Genomic DNA, 17,046 nt, shown 5'->3' with positions numbered 1-17,046 from the left:
TGGACTTGGAGAAGGCATTCGACCGTGTCCCTCGGGAAGTCCTGTGGGGAGTGCTCAGAGAGTACGGGGTATCGGACTGTCTGATTGTGGCAGTCCGCTCCCTGTATGATCAGTGCCAGAGCTTGGTCCGCATTGCCGGCAGTAAGTCGGACACGTTTCCAGTGAGGGTTGGACTCCACCAAGGCTGCCCTTTATCACCGATTCCGTTCATAACTTTTATGGACAGAATTTCTAGGCGCAGTCAAGGCGTTGAGGGGATCTGGTTTGGTGGCTGCAGGATTAGGTCTCTGCTTTTTGCAGATGATGTGGTCCTGATGGCTTCATCTGGCCAGGATCTTCAGCTCTCACTGGATCGGTTCGCAGCTGAGTGTGAAGCGATCTACGTTCCCATCCTCACCTATGGTCATGAGCTTTGGGTTATGACCGAAAGGACAAGATCACGGGTACAAGCGGCCGAAATGAGTTTCCTCCGCCTGGTGGCGGGGCTCTCCCTTAGAGATAGGGTGAGAAGCTCTGCCATCCGGGGGGAGCTCAAAGTAAAGCCGCTGCTCCTCCACATCGAGAGGAGCCAGATGAGGTGGTTCGGGCATCTAGTCAGGATGCCACCCGAACGCCTCCCTAGGGAGGTGTTTAGGGCACGTCCGACCGGTAGGAGGCCGCGGGGAAGACCCAGGACACGTTGGGAAGACTATGTCTCCCGGCTGGCCTGGGAACGCCTCGGGGTCCCACAGGAAGAGCTGGACGAAGTGGCTGGCGAGAGGGAAGTCTGGGCTTCCCTGCTTAGGCTGCTGCCCCCGCGACCCGACCTCGGATAAGCGGAAGAAGATGGATGGATGGATGGATGGATGGACTTTATACCCTGATAAACAGCCATATTCAGTGATGCCAATATTGATATAGTGAAGAGAGGAGTTAACATGTGACAGGTAGAGAATTATGTGGTTACAATACATCGATAGCTTATTATACTGAGAGCCAATTTTTATACCATGAATATTATTTACACTTCTTATTTTTGCAGCTAAGGGTTCTGATTGATTGATTGATTGATTGAGACTTCTATTAGTAAGTTGTTATCATCAGTCATCAACAATCGAGAACAGAGAAATGGATATTGGAACAGTGTAGGTTTGACTTGGTAGGATATGGGGAGAGAGAGAGAGAAAATCTGCATTTCCTTGCGGTTTTGAAGGACGATAGAGATGCACTTTCTTTTATACCGGTTGGGAGCGCATTCCACATTGATGTGGCATAGAAAGAGAATGAGTTAAGACCTTTGTTAGTTCAGAATCTGGGTTTAACGCGGTTAGTGGAGCTCCCCCTGGTGTTGTGGTTATGGCGGTCATTTACGTTAAGGAAGTAGTTTGACATGTACTTCGGTATCAGGGAGGTGTAGCGGATTTTATAGACTAGGCTCAGTGCAAGTTGTTTTACTCTGTCCTCCACCCTGAACCAGCCCACTTTGGAGAAGTGGGTAGGAGTGAGGTGGGATCTGGGGTGGAGGTCTAGAAGTAATCTGACTAGCTTGTTCTAGGATGTTTGGAGTTTAGATTTGAGGGTTTTGGAGGTGCTAGGGTACCAGGAGGTGCATGCGTAACGAAAAATGGTTGAACGAGAGTTCCCGCCAGAATCCTCATGGTGCTTTTGTTGACCAGAGAGGAGATTCTATAGAGAAATCTCGTTCGTTGGTTGACCTTTTTGATTACCTTGGTTGCCATTTTATCACAGGAAAGATTAGCCTCTAGAATGGAACCTAGGTAGGTGACCTCATCTTTCCTGGTGATAACAATGTCATCCACTTTTATAGTGAAGTCATTGACTTTCTTAAGGTTGATGTGGGACCCAAATAGGATGCATTCCGTTTTACCCAAGTGTATGGATAGCTTGTTGTCAGCGAGCCAGGTGCATGTTCTACAGAGTTCAGCACTGAGGATTTTCTCCACGTGTGACTTGTCCATGTCTGATACCAGCAAGGCCGAGTCATCCGCAAACAAGAACAATTCACAGTCGCATGCCGATGACAAGTCGTTTATGTATATTAGGAACAGTAAAGGCCCCAATACACTGCCTTGAGGGACTCCACAGCTCACTGAGAGGGAGGGAGGGACACGGTGCCGTTCACCTCTACCACCTGCTCCCTCCCCTCCAAGTAAGATTGCATCCAGCTCGATGAGGTTTTGTTTAATCCGATTGCTCTGAGCTTATCCAACAGTATAGCGTGGTTAACGGTGTCAAAGGCCTTCTGAAGGTCCAGCATGACCATGCCGCAGTATTTGCCCGCGTCCACCTCATGTTTGATGTGGTCGGTCAGATAGAGAAGGCATGTGTCAGTGGAGTTGTTAGTTCTGAAGCCGGATTGGAATTTGTACATGAGTTTATTAGTGGCAAGGTATCTATCGACCTGTTCATAAACTATTTTCTCCATTACTTTCGAAATGGAACTGAGAATAGAAACAGGTCGGTAGTTGCCAGGTTCCAATTTGCTTCCTTTTTTAAAGAGGGGAGTTACTCTTGCTATCTTAAAATCTTTTGGTACTTGGCCTTGTGTAATTGATAGGTTTATTATGTGCGTGATGATCGGGGCAATGATGGAGGCAGAGTCCCTGAGGAATCTGGAGGGGATATTGTCAAGGCCGGTGGCCTTGTTTGGGTGGAACGCGCTCAATTTTTTAAACACCTCATCAGCTGTGACCATTTCTAATTTGAAATCATTGTTGGATTCAATAACCAAATTAAATAATAATCCAGATGCAGGACATCCCTGTTTTACTCCTCTTTTTAACGAAAAGGTTCTGAAACATAATTATTGGTTTTGACTGATGCCATGGGCCTTGTATAAAGCATCTTAATCCATTGTATAAAATTATCTCCAAATCCAAATTTACGTAATGTGCAAAATATAAATGACCAGTTTATGCGGTCGAATGCCTTCTCCGCATCAACAGTACATACTGCTGTGGGATAAGGGAGACTTCTAGCATAGTAAATAACATTAAACAATTTCCTTGTATTGTCTGAAGATTGTTGAACTTCCATGAAGCCAGTTTGGTCAGTATGAATTAATTTTCCTATTACATTTGATAATCGTGCGGCTAAGATTTTTGCCAAGATTCAAAACGATTCTCTATTCATTCAATACGTAGGATTTTAGCAGGATCTACCCCAGTCTGCTGACATGCAAGCAGAGTAGTAGATTTTTGTAAAAAAACTTTTATAATTGTAAAGGACAATGTTTTATCAACTGATTGCAATAATGTAAATTTGTTTCAACTATTAAATGAACCAAAAATATGACTTATTTTATCTTTGTGAAAATATTGGACACAGTGTGTTGTCAAGCTTATGAGATGCGATGCAAGTGTAAGCCACTGTGACACTATTGTTCTTTTTTTAATTTATTTTTTTTATAAATGTCTAATGATAATGTCAATGAGGGATTTTTAATCACTGCTATGTTGAAATTGTAACTAATATTGATACTGTTGTTGATAATATTCATTTTTGTTTCACTACTTTTGGTTTGTTCTGTGTCGTGTTTGTGTCTCCTCTCAATTGCTCTGTTTATTGCATTTCTGAGTGTTGCTGGGTCGGTTTTGGAATTGGATTGCACTGTTATGGTATTGCTGTGTATTGTTTTGTTGGATTGATTAATTTAAAAAATATATATATATATTTTTTTTTATAAATAATAAAAATAAATAAAAAATCGATTTTTTTAAAAATGAAAATCGATTCTGAATCGCACAACGTGAGAATTGCGATTTGAATTCAATTTTTTTCCCACACCCCTATTCATTAGTATTGCGGTACTATACTAATACCGGTATACTGTACACCCCTATATAGTAGTTTACCACAGTTACCACCACCAAATATGGACAATTGCTGACATTAAACAATATTGCACAGCATTGAGCAGTATGTCAGACAACTTGCTACAGTTGGCGCAAAATACAAATAAAGTATGTAAAATTTCCTCCTTAATAAAATAAAATTGTAACAGTCATAAACCTTTATTTAAATTTAAACAGATTAGGTCTTCATTCAAATCCACTCTTTACATTGCTGGCAACAGAATAATTTAAAATATTACACAGTGTACTTTTAAATGTATTTGCACAACAAATAAATTACCTGGACTGAGTAGAATGAGAGTCACGGTGGAATAACAAAAGATGGTGGGACTGAAATAACGTTCAAAACTAAACAATGCGCCTCTTCTTGTGTTGACAGGCAAACACCTTCATCACGCTTGTGTAAAAAATATAGTGTCACTGAAATGACTTAACGTTTAGAAAGGACTTCAGACGTCTGGAACCTGGCTGCTAATCAACTGTCATTATCAATCAAAAAAGAATGCCCGCCACCCGGATATGTGGGCCGCGATTAGGTTGCCTGCCACACAAATGTCTGTCCGCCAAATCTGCCGATTAAGATTGCCAGCCAATATGTGCGGAAAAAAAACTTTGAGATAAAAAGTATTGTGTGAAAAGAAAACCAATACAGTATAGTACAACCATCTACAGCAGTTTCATGTAGTAATTTAATAATGCACCTTCAATGGTACGTATCTCCTTCCAGCTGCTTCTCCATATTTTCATGGATAAATGTTTGGATATTATTTTAACTTCCTTGGCTGGCGTTATCACGTCATTCTTCTTCAGTATGGTGCAGACTAGCAGTGCTACGCTACAAATGCTTCACCAAGTTGGCGAGCTACACGCTCTGTCATGTTTTTGATGATTTATTTCTTTATTCCAGTGAATATCATCTACTTTTTTTTCTCTGCACTGTCCTTCACACTAACTTCCTTAATTTCCATGCTTGGAAAAACAAAGTTATGTCCATGTCTGGCTATAAGCTAATGCTAGCGAGTAATGAAGTGAAGTGAAATATATTTATATAGCGCTTTTTCTCTAGTGACTCAAAGCGCTTTACATAGTGAAACCCAATATCTAAGTTACATTTAAACCAGTGTGGGTGGCACTGGGAGCAGGTGGGTAAAGTGTCTTGCCCAAGGACACAACGGCAGTGACGAGGATGGCGGAAGCTGGGATCGAACCTGGAACCCTCAAGTTGCTGGCACGGCCACTCTACCAACCGAGCTACACCGCCCCATCCGTAATACCGGATGTTTTGGTCGGACCTTACGGGGTTCACTCTGACATTCGCGACGTCAACGAGCGGCGGGAATGCTTGTGACTTACATTTTTGCTTGCAACTGAAAGCATCATGATTAGCCAAGACACAGCTCTTATCCCAAAACTGTTAGGACTGCTCTTTGTAGTGGAGGTCGTGACCCCAAAAAGCATGAGACAGCGGGCAATGTGTAGCTAATGGGTAATTAATGTCAAAAGGTCCAAAAATCCAAGCGCTCAGAAAGAGAGTAAAGCTAAGGCAAAAAGAAAACAAAAAAATAAGGAAGTGGAACCAAAATAAGAGCATAAAACAGAAAGTGAAGCCAAAAACACCCAAAAACTAAAACAAAGAAGGGCCTGGCCCGACAGGCCGTAACAAAAACACTCTTAAGTTACGGTAATACTTTATTAAAATAATATAGTAGAGCACTGCTAACATAGTTTGCAACCAATACGATAATTGCTAGCTGGCAGCCTAGCAATGCTAATTGCTAGCTGTCTTAAATGCTAACATCCTTACAGGGTTCACTGTGACATTCGCTACGCCAACTTTGGAAAATGTTGTGAATACAATGCATATACTAATCAATCCACGTACCTGTTTGTGATGATTCTCAGGAGTATTTCTTTGACCCTGAAGTCCTCACTGAGGGAGAAGTGGCCCCAAACGACCGCTGCTGTCGCATCTGCGGCAAGATTGGCCACTTCATGAAAGACTGCCCAATGCGTAGGAAGTGAGTGTCGTCAGTCCACAGGCCGACAATGTGAAATGAGGACCACGCTGAAGAGTTGTGGCATTGTTTGTTCATTTTTGTTGCGCGTGTTCACGCAGGTCCAGGCACAGGCATGACTCTGACAGGAGACTGGAGGGTGCACGAGAGCGAGCGGACACAGGAGAGGAGTCCAGGAACAAAAGCAAGCACTGGAGGAGGAGAGAACAACTGGAACCACGTTGCTGCTTCTTGTGTGGATCCAGCGCTCACATCAAGAGGGACTGTCAGCTCTACAGAGGCCCTGCAGGTAGGCAACACCTTGTCCTCACTTTGCCTAAAATATTGTTTCACATCACTACTCGGGATGTGCCTATCGATCGGCCACTGATCAGCATCAGACCATTTTCTTGAAAAATAATGTGATTACCATTGACGAGTAACGCTCTTCAATGCCAATCACAAACGCAGATCCCCTCTCACACTATTTATTTTTAGTCCCCTGGCTGAAAAGCTAGCAGATCATTGTGTATATCTATACACAGTGTGGAGACGCTCCCCTAAGCTAATAATAATCACCTCCATTATGGCAAATTATCATAATTTCTTAGTATCTTAAGTAGGGATGGGTACCAAATCCTGGCCAAATCCCGCAGGTCCTACCAGGCACTGATTCACGTAAAACAGGGGTGCTCATTACGTCGATTGCGGAGGGTGGGTCAGCCAGGCATTGAAAAATAGTCCTAAAAATTAGCGATCATCAATCTTCACCATGACGTGACTTTCATCACTTGATGGACTATCGAGGGTCTTGTAAGATGACGCTGGTTGCAGCGAGCTCAGTCATGATGAAAAAAAAAGACTGACAGGAAGGCGACAAACACTTTATTTCAACAGACTCTCGCGGCGTACCTGCCGTCAAAACCCTAAAGACCGACCGCACAGTTCCTGTCTTCACAATAAAAGTGCTGTTCTATCCTTCATGCTCTAACAAAATAAGAGTCTCAGGAAGCGCACACAAGCTAGCAAGCTACGGAGTTTGCCGCCAATGTATTTCTTGTAAAGTGTATAAAAACGAGTATGAAAGCTGGACAAATTAGATGCCAAAAACCAACCACTTTCATGTGGTATTGGATAGAAAGGAGGACTTTTTTTCTCCTCCACAATGTAAATTCGAAAATGTGGAAGTTATCAGCTCTACTGTGAATCCTGTTCGATTCCAATCAATGCAAATCATCAGAATCAAGTAATACATCAACTTAAATTATTGTCTTCCTAAAAAAAGGAATCTATTAATTATGGTTTGAGTTTATTTCGAACATGCATACAATTACAACATGAAACATGCTTGTGCTTTTATGAAACAACTTTAACAAAAAATGTCTGTCTGTTTCATAAATACATATATATATTATGTGTGTGTATGTATGTATGTATATATATATATATATATATATATATATATACACAGGTAAAAGCCAGTAAATTAGAATATTTTGAAAAACTTGATTTATTTCAGTAAATTGCATTCAAAAGGTGTAACTTGTACATTATATTTATTCATTGCACACAGACTGATGCATTCAAATGTTTATTTCATTTAATTTTGATGATTTGAAGTGGCAACAAATGAAAATCCAAAATTCCGTGTGTCACAAAATTAGAATATTACTTAAGGCTAATACAAAAAAGGGATTTTTAGAAATGTTGGCCAACTGAAAAGTATGAAAATGAAAAATATGAGCATGTACAATACTCAATACTTGGTTGGAGCTCCTTTTGCCTCAATTACTGCGTTAATGCGGCGTGGCATGGAGTCGATGAGTTTCTGGCACTGCTCAGGTGTTATGAGAGCCAGGTTGCTCTGATAGTGGCCTTCAACTCTTCTGCGTTTTTGAGTCTGGCATTCTGCATCTTCCTTTTCACAATACCCCACAGATTTTCTATGGGGCTAAGGTCAGGGGAGTTGGCGGGCCAATTTAGAACAGAAATACCATGGTCCGTAAACCAGGCACGGGTAGATTTTGCGCTGTGTGCAGGCGCCAAGTCCTGTTGGAACTTGAAATCTCCATCTCCATAGAGCAGGTCAGCAGCAGGAAGCATGAAGTGCTCTAAAACTTGCTGGTAGACGGCTGCGTTGACCCTGGATCTCAGGAAACAGAGTGGACCGACACCAGCAGATGACATGGCACCCCAAACCATCACCCAACCATGCAAATTTTGCATTTCCTTTGGAAATCGAGGTCCCAGAGTCTGGAGGAAGACAGGAGAGGCACGGGATCCACGTTGCCTGAAGTCTAGTGTAAAGTTTCCACCATCAGTGATGGTTTGGGGTGCCATGTCATCTGCTGGTGTCGGTCCACTCTGTTTCCTGAGATCCAGGGTCAACGCAGCCGTTTACCAGCACGTTTTAGAGCACTTCATGCTTCCTGCTGCTGACCTGCTCTATGGAGATGGAGATTTCAAGTTCCAACAGGACTTGGCGCCTGCACACAGCGCAAAATCTACCCGTGCCTGGTTTACGGACCATGGTATTTCTGTTCTAAATTGGCCCGCCAACTCCCCTGACCTTAGCCCCATAGAAAATCTGTGGGGTATTGTGAAAAGGAAGATGCAGAATGCCAGACCCAAAAACGCAGAAGAGTTGAAGGCCACTATCAGAGCAACCTGGGCTCTCATAACACCTGAGCAGTGCCAGAAACTCATCGACTCCATGCCACGCCGCATTAACGCAGTAATTGAGGCAAAAGGAGCTCCAACCAAGTATTGAGTATTGTACATGCTCATATTTTTCATTTTCATACTTTTCAGTTGGCCAACAATTTTAAAAATCCCTTTTTTGTATTAGCCTTAAGTAATATTCTAATTTTGTGACACACGGAATTTTGGATTTTCATTTGTTGCCACTTCAAATCATCAAAATTAAATGAAATAAACATTTGAATGCATCAGTCTGTGTGCAATGAATAAATATAATGTACAAGTTACACCTTTTGAATGCAATTACTGAAATAAATCAAGTTTTTCAAAATATTCTAATTTACTGGCTTTTACCTGTATGTAGCAGGGACATTGAGCTCCTGGCGGTCAGCGTTAGACCTTATTACATCACCAGGGAGTTTTCACATGTAATTGTGATAACTGTTTACATGTGAGTGCGTACAGAAGACTGTGTCACAGCTGAAATCAAAGCACCCACAAGCCCTTCTCCTTATCTCTGGTGACTTTATTTATGCCACCCTGTATGTGAAGTGACAAAGGACAGTAGAACTTTGAACATGCTGTATGCTAATGTCAAGTATGCATACACAGCCACCACTCTGATCACAACCTTGTTCATCTTCTGCCACATTACAACCCTGTGGTGACAAAACAGCCACCACAAAGGAGAAGTGTAGTGAAGTGGACTGAGGAGGCATCTGACACCACAGACTGGGATGTACTCTGCAGCCCGCATGGAGAGGACATGGACAGTTTGACTGAGTGCATCACAGGATGTATAAACTTCTGTGTGGGAAACACTGGGCCCTCCAAGATGGTCCGGTGTTTTCCCAACAATAAACCCTGTGTTACCACTGAGCTGAAGGCCCTACTAAACGAGAAGAAGAGGGCTTCCACCTCAGGAAACGAGGAGCTGAGTAGAGTCCAGCGGGATCTTAAAAATAGGATTAGGAGGTAGACTACAAACAAACAAAAACTGGAACTACGACTGGAGCATAATAACACCAGTGAAGTGTGGACCAGCCTGAAACACATTTCAGGTCATGGAAGAGGTGGAAGAATTAGTTTTTTACTCAATGACAGTAATGTTCTTAGAATCCTGATATAATGCGTAAAAAGCAATAAAAAAATGTATTCAAGCATAACTCCTATACCAAACATGCAATATGTCTAATAATTCTAAGAACATTACCGTATTTTCCGCACTATAAGGCGCACCGGATTATTAGCCGCACCTTCTATGAATTACATATTTCATAATTTTGTCCACCAATAAGCCGCCCCGGACTAAAAGCCGCGCCTACGCTGCGCTAAAGTGAATGTCAAAAAAACGCTGCGCTAAAGTGAATGTCAAAAAAACAGTCAGATAGTTCAGTCAAACTTTAATAATATATTGAAAACCAGCGTTCTAACAACTCTGTCCCAAAATGTACGCAAATGTGCAATCACAAACATAGTAAAATTCAAAATGGTGTAGAGCAATAGTAACATAATGTTGCTCGAACGTTAATGTCACAACACACAAAATAAACATAGCGCTCACCTTCTGAAGTTATTCTTCATTCGTAAATCCTTCGAATTCTTCGTCTTCGGTGTCCGAATTGAAAAGTTGCGCAAGCGTGGGATCCAAAATGGCCGGTTCCGTCTCGTAGAAGTCATCGGGAGTCAGTGTCGCTGTTGTTCTGTGAATCCTGCCTTCCGGAAAGCTCGGACCACAGTTGTGACCGAAATATCTGCCCAAGCATTTACGATCCACTGGCAAATGTTGGCGTATGTCGTCCGAGGCTGTCTGCCCGTCTTAGTGAAGGTGTGTTCGCCTTCGGAGCTGTGTGAAAAAAGCCACCCGGCCTCTTCGCGTAAACTTCCCTTAACCACTCGCTCATCTTTTCTTCATCCATCCATCCCTTCGAGTTAGCTTTTATGATGACGCCGGCTGGAAAGGTCTCTTTTGGCAAGGTCTTCCTTTTGAATATCACCATGAGTGGAAGTTAGCATGGCAAGCTAGAACCACAGTGAAGGATGACTTCTCATTCCCTGTGGAGCGAATATTCACCGTACGTGCTCCCGTTCCACAGTGCGGTTCAGTTGCTGTGAAATACGGTAGTAATCCGTGTGCGGATGGAGAGATTGCGTCTTTTTATGAACCGGATCGTTTAGTAGGAGCCATTTTGTGGTCTTTACAGATGTAAACAGGAAATGAAACGTACGGTGATATCCGCGCGTTTTTTCTTCTTCTTCCGGGGGCGGGTGAAGCGCTTCCTGTTCTATGGGGGCGGGTGAAGCGCTTCCTGTTCTATGGGGGCGGGTGCTTTCCTTGGCGGTTGCTTGCGTAGAAGAAGAAGCGCTTCCTGTTCTACCGGGAAAAAAGATGGCGGCTGTTTACCGAAGTTGCGAGACCGAAACTTTATGAAAATGAATCGTAATAAAGCGCACCGGGTTATTAGGCGCACTGTCAGCTTTTGAGAAAAATTGTGGTTTTTAGGTGCGCCTTATAGTGCGGAAAATACGGTACTGTCATATTGAGTAAAAAAATAATTTTTGTGTTTGCAAACCTTACAAAGGCACATGTTTCTAGTAAAACTCACAAAGATACATTAATACAGGCATTATTAGACATTTTGCCACTATGGTTTGGAGTTATGCTTAAAACAAGGTCAACAAACTAAATGTTTTTTTAAACAGGTTTGACTCTGGCCCCACTGCCCTTCACATCCACACCACACCACTTTGCACCTGCCCCTGCCGTTTACACCTCAATTGGTACCGTTGAGTGCCGGTATCGATTCCCAGGTACTGAGAATTGGTACCGTATTTGTTCAAATGTGAGCATGTTACACATACAGGATACGGCACGCGAATAGTTTTAGTTTTGAATAAACCTACAAACCCTGTTTCCATATGAGTTGGGAAATTGTGTTAGATGTAAATATAAACGGAATACAATGATTTGCAAAGCATTTTCAACCCATATTCAGTTGAATATGCTACAAAGACAACATATTTGATGTTCAAACTGATAAACTTTTTTTTTTTTGCAAATAATCATTAACTTTAGAATTTGATGCCAACAACACGTGACAAAGAAGTTGGGAAAGGTGGCAATAAATACTGATAAAGTTGAGGAATGCTCATCAAACACTTATTTGGAACATCCCACAGGTGTGCAGGCTAATTGGGAAGAGGTGGGTGCCATGATTGGGTATAAAAACAGCTTCCCAAAATATGCTCAGTCTTTCACAAGAAAGGATGGGGCAAGGTACACCCCTTTGTCCACAACTGCGTGAGCAAATAGTCAAACAGTTTAAGAACAACGTTTCTTAAAGTGCAATTGCAAGAAATTTAGGGATTTCAACATCTACGGTCCATAATATCATCAAAAGGTTCAGAGAATCTGGAGAAATCACTCCACGTAAGCGACATGGCCGGAAACCAACATTGAATGACCGTGACCTTCGATCCCTCAGACGGCATTGTATCAAAAACCAACATCAATCTCTAAAGGATGTCACCACATGGGCTCAGGAACACTTCAGAAAACCACTGTCACTAAATACAGTTCGTCGCTACATCTGTAAGTGCAAGTTAAAGCTCTACTATACAAAGCGAAAGCCATTTATCAACAACATCCAGAAACGCTGGCGGCTTCTCTGGGCCCAAGATCATCTAAGATGGACTGATGCAAAGTGGAAAAGTGTTCTGTGGTCTGACGAGTCCACATTTCAAATTGTTTTTGGAAATATTCGACATCGTGTCATCCGGACCAAAGGGGAAGCGAACCATCCAGACTGTTATCAATGCAAAGTTCAAAAGCCAGCATCTGTGATGGTATTGGGGTGCATTAGTGCCCAAGGCATGGGTAACTTACACATCTGTGAAGGCACCATTATTGCTGTAAGGTACATACAGGTTTTGGAACAACATATGCTGCCATCTAAGCGCCGTCTTTTTCATGAACGCCCCTGCTTATTTCAGCAAGACAATGCCAAGCCACATTCAGCACGTGTTGCACAACGTGGCTTCGTAAAAAAAGAGTGCGGGTACTTTCCTGGCTCGCCTGCAGTCCAGACCTGTCTCCCATCGAAAATGTGTGGCGCATTATGAAGCGTAAAATACGACAGCAGAGACCCCGGAATGTTGAACGACCGAAGCTCTACATAAAACAAGAATGGGAAAGAATTCCACTTTCGAAACTTCAACAATTAGTTTCCTCAGTTCCCAATCGTTTATTCAGTGTTGTTAAAAGAAAAGGTGATGTAACACAGTGGTGAACATGCCTTTTCCCATCTACTTTGGCACGTGTTGCAACCATGCAATTCTAAGTTATTTATTATTTGCAAAAAAAAATTTAAGTTTATGAGTTTGAACATCAAATATCTTCTTTTTGTAGGGCATTCAATTGAATATGGGTTGAAAAGGATTTGCAAATCATTGTATTCCGTTTATATTTACATCTAACACAATTTCCCAACTCATATGGAAACGGGGTTTGTATTTGGTGCTACTTGCACACGTCATCAGTGATAAAGCCGGGGTCGTAGGGTGTTTCGGGTTCTTAATAGCCGCTAAGCTAGCTTGGCGCAACACCAAGAAATATGTGCTGAGTAAAGTTTAAGAAGTGTTACAGCAGAAAGTAAGCAGATTTTAAATGAAATGAACAGGTAGAGTAATAAGAGTTAGAGAGAATACAATGTGTTGGTGAGTCAGCATTGTCACAGTACACGACACATAGGAGGGCAGAGCCATCCATCATTTGGTGATGTCGATAACAGGGGTATTTACAGTGTATGATCGATACTAGAATGACTGGGTCAAAAATGTTTGTTTTTGTTAATATTTACTAAGTCGTGAAATAATTCCCTGGACACAGGAGGAATTTAAGGGCAAAAAGTAAAGTATTTAAATGAGTATTAGAAGTGGTGTTTAGTAATTGTGTACTGACTTTGATTTAATCAAACTATTGAAGAAATAACTTATTTAAATATCTTGTTTATTGTTACACTGTCAATACATAGAAAAATGTACATTTATTAATACATGTGCTTGGTATGTGTTGATTTCCCCCATGGAGAATCGGTATCGGCAGCATAAAACTTTGATGGGAACATTTCTCATCAGTACCCCACATGGCGCATCTCTTCAACTTTGTTGTCTTGTCTGACAGGAAATACCAAGATGGAAAACTTCCCTTCGTCCTCTCCTGGGACCCTGAAGAATTTGAGAGAAAAACAAGTAAGAACTTAGTAAAGAGAAATGTTTATTTTTTATTTTTTATATGTTCTGTCCAGCCACTCAGGCAAATAATATCGTTGATGTAGATGATCAATATCTGCTGTACAGATTTACTTTACAAAAGAGAAGTGTGGAATACTTCTCTTGTTGCCTTATTTGTATTTGACTTTATTAAATGGATTTATTTAATGATGGGCGCAGGATTGGAAGGGGATAGAAAGAAGAAAAAAGGAAGACCGGGGGTAAATTGTGGAGATAAGACGGAGAGACAACAACAGAACAACATCAGCAAATAGGATATGTACAAATATGATTCCAAAAATTATAACAAAGAAGCAGTTAGTGAAGTGGATAGTAATGACACAGAAATGACAAAGAACATTATTGCACTTCAAGTGGAGCAATAAAAATACTAATAGAAATAACACTATTGATAATGAATAATAACAATAATTACCTCATTATCAACAATACAATTGTTATACCGGTAATTGCTACAATACATACATGTAATAAAAACTTGAATTACAAAATAAAGCAGATAAAAAGGTGGGGAAGAAAGAGGAGCCTGCGCGGCCACCAGTGCTGCCCATTACTCCCCTCACCTCCCAGGGGGTGATCAAGGATAATGGGTCAAATGCAGAGAATAATTTCGCCACACCTCATGTGTGTGTGTGACAATCATTGGTACTTATAGATTGTTATGGCAACAATAGGTTAAGCTTTAGTAGTGTGCCTTAACTTTCTGGCACTAAACCTGCAGAAAATAGTTCTTCTCAGGTTTCTCTGTTTACATATTCACACTTTGCACTATTTTGTTACACTTTATTTATAATTTCTTACATATTCCTTATTTTTGCACCTTCATTTTAAGAGTTTAAGTGTTCAATGTGATTTTACAATTTTGTTTACATTTGTTGGTTTGTGTTGACATTTCCATTCCTTTCTGCCTGATAGCTGAGGGATTATAATCAGAGGAAAGTAATGTTTGAAATAAAAATATTTACATTAAATAAATGTTTCTCCTGGTCCTTAGTTTCCTTCCATAGGTCATAAAAAATATCAATAATCGATATCGACTGATATAAAACATTTGTGTTGCGATACAGTTTTTAGACAAATTGTGACAAATATATATATGAAATCAAGTCTCTTAAACCACTATTGGCGACATGCTAGCCGGTGATCGTGGTGTCTTATTTTGGGGTTTCAAAAGTCTAATTCCCTTCAGTCAGTGATAGCAATGTTTACCTTTTTCTTCCCTCCCCTTCCAGGTAGTTTAGCTTCCTGCAGTTTGAGTCGCCCCGAAGCCAGGAGGAGAGAGCCCAGTGGGTGAGCAGAGGTGACCCAGACCTTCTTTTACTCAAGTCCACAAGACCCGACAGTCTTCTGACGGGGACGCACCGCCTGGCAGGAGCCCATTTCCAAGCCAAAGCCAAGACGCCTTGACTTGAAGCCAGCTAGGGCCTTTTTTAAATGCTTTTATTTTCTCTTACCCCCCCCCCCCCCCCCCCCCACTCTCAGCATTCTCCTTCTCGGAGGAGCTTTTAAATATTTCCTTTTAACAAGGCAAGACATTATGCATGCACCTCATGTCTTTTTTTTTTTTTTTTTTTTTTTTTTTACTATTTATTTTAAATCAGGTGTAAGTCTAACAGATTATTTTCTTGGCCTTTTAAGCATTTCCTGTTGACTTGCTTTCATTTTAGATTCCTTAGACATGAATTCAACATTTGTGTTTACGTAGATTTTAAGTCAACAGGCACGTGACCTTTCCCCCTTTTTTATTTGTCATTTCAGTGGCAGATCATAAGATGTTTTTTTTATATATATATTTTAATTTTTAATTTGTCCTTTGAACTGATATATCTACAAGCCCATTTCAGCTCTGCTTTAAAAAAAAAAAAAAAAAAAAAAAAAAGACTGCTCGCTAGCAGCTTTCGCTCTGTGTTTGTTAGTCACCACAGTGTAGATGTATATATTTTAGGATCATTGTTTCATTTTAAGAGACTTGTGGTCCACCATGTTTTATAGACAACCACACTGACCCCCGTCTTGCCTGTAACTGAAGTCTAGTCAGACTGCCCTCACTCCTTTTTGGAGCAAGCTTTTTGAGCATATTCAATATTAGAAAAGGAGAGGGGGGAAAAAATCAAAACTGCCTAAAATAGAAAGGTAAAATTATAGATGTATTTATTTGACACCTTGTTGAAATTATGCCACAAATGGGTTGCTGCACTGTGAGGGTTCGCTCCCCTCCATTCATGTTGTCTGGTGAGGAAATGAAATGAAACCTGCTCCTCACTCCGTATAGACTATCTAGCTTCGATGCCGTCTTGATAGGATACATTTTATAAAAAAATATGGTTGGCTATGAATTGTACATTTTTGTTTGGAAGGTAGCAGCCTTACTGTTTTGTGTCTGACACAAAAAGTTGACGTTCAGTGTGCTGTTCATGAACTGTGGCCCCGCCAGCTTTGGCATTGGGATCCATTTTAGTCATTAAACCAAATTCCAGTGGTTCCTTTAAATGTTTGTTTTTCTTTACATCTACAAATGCACGAATGCACTGAAAATATTGGTGATATTTATCTTATTGCTTCTAAAAGTCACGATTACTTTATTTTTTGTGCTGCTTAGAAAATATAACTAAATGTAATGCATAATTTTGAGCAGGCAACTTTATCTACTCCTAAGCATTATTATTTTTTATGAGCAATTGAACATACAAACAATATGTATTCACAAATTACAAACACATTTCAATATGTTCAACTATCCACCAGGTTGAGCAATTAACATCCTTACACAAACAAAATGTGTTAAAGACGATACAAATAAAAGAATAGATTTAAAAAATGGGCTTCCTTTAAAACAGAGGTGTCAGTCGTTTTCACTGAGGGCCACAACACAGGTCGTTTTCACTGAGGGCCACAGCACAGTTATGTTTGGCCCCAGAGGGCCGTTTCTAACAGTGAATACTGTTATTACACAATTATTTAATGCATTTTATTAGATTTTTTTTTTTAGCTAAAATGGAAAAAAAAAAAAAAAGGTAAATTGCAATAATTTCAACTCAAAATTTAGTGTATATTACTGTAAATGAAAAACAGGACTGCTGTTCTTATGGTTAAAAAAAATGCAGCTCAGTTGCCAGAATGTTACTGTAAAACCTACATTTATTTTTTTACTGTAAATTTAAAAAAAAAAGTACAATTTTGGCACCTTAGCTGCCAGGTTTTTTTGT

At 40.8% G+C, this 17,046-nt stretch overlaps 1 protein-coding gene across 1 annotated transcript in view; it reads left to right on the top strand.

The window, feature by feature from the left end:
- Positions 1-16,330, top strand: part of tut7 (terminal uridylyl transferase 7) — a 59,682-nt gene extending 43,352 nt beyond the window's left edge. The window contains exons 25-28 of the mRNA XM_061981829.1: positions 5,757-5,872; positions 5,971-6,158; positions 13,731-13,798; positions 15,073-16,330. Of these exons, the coding sequence (XP_061837813.1) occupies positions 5,757-5,872; positions 5,971-6,158; positions 13,731-13,798; positions 15,073-15,081 (381 nt within the window). The 3' untranslated portion in view covers positions 15,082-16,330. The remainder of the gene's footprint in view (positions 1-5,756; positions 5,873-5,970; positions 6,159-13,730; positions 13,799-15,072) is intronic.
- The last annotated feature ends 716 nt before the right edge of the window (positions 16,331-17,046 follow it).

The sequence above is a fragment of the Nerophis lumbriciformis genome, linkage group LG24, assembly GCF_033978685.3.
Source record: "Nerophis lumbriciformis linkage group LG24, RoL_Nlum_v2.1, whole genome shotgun sequence".
In the NCBI taxonomy this organism is placed as follows: Eukaryota; Metazoa; Chordata; class Actinopteri; order Syngnathiformes; family Syngnathidae; genus Nerophis; species Nerophis lumbriciformis.
The sequence above is the reverse complement of the archived record's forward strand: the minus strand, read 5'-3'. Positions and strand labels throughout refer to the sequence as shown.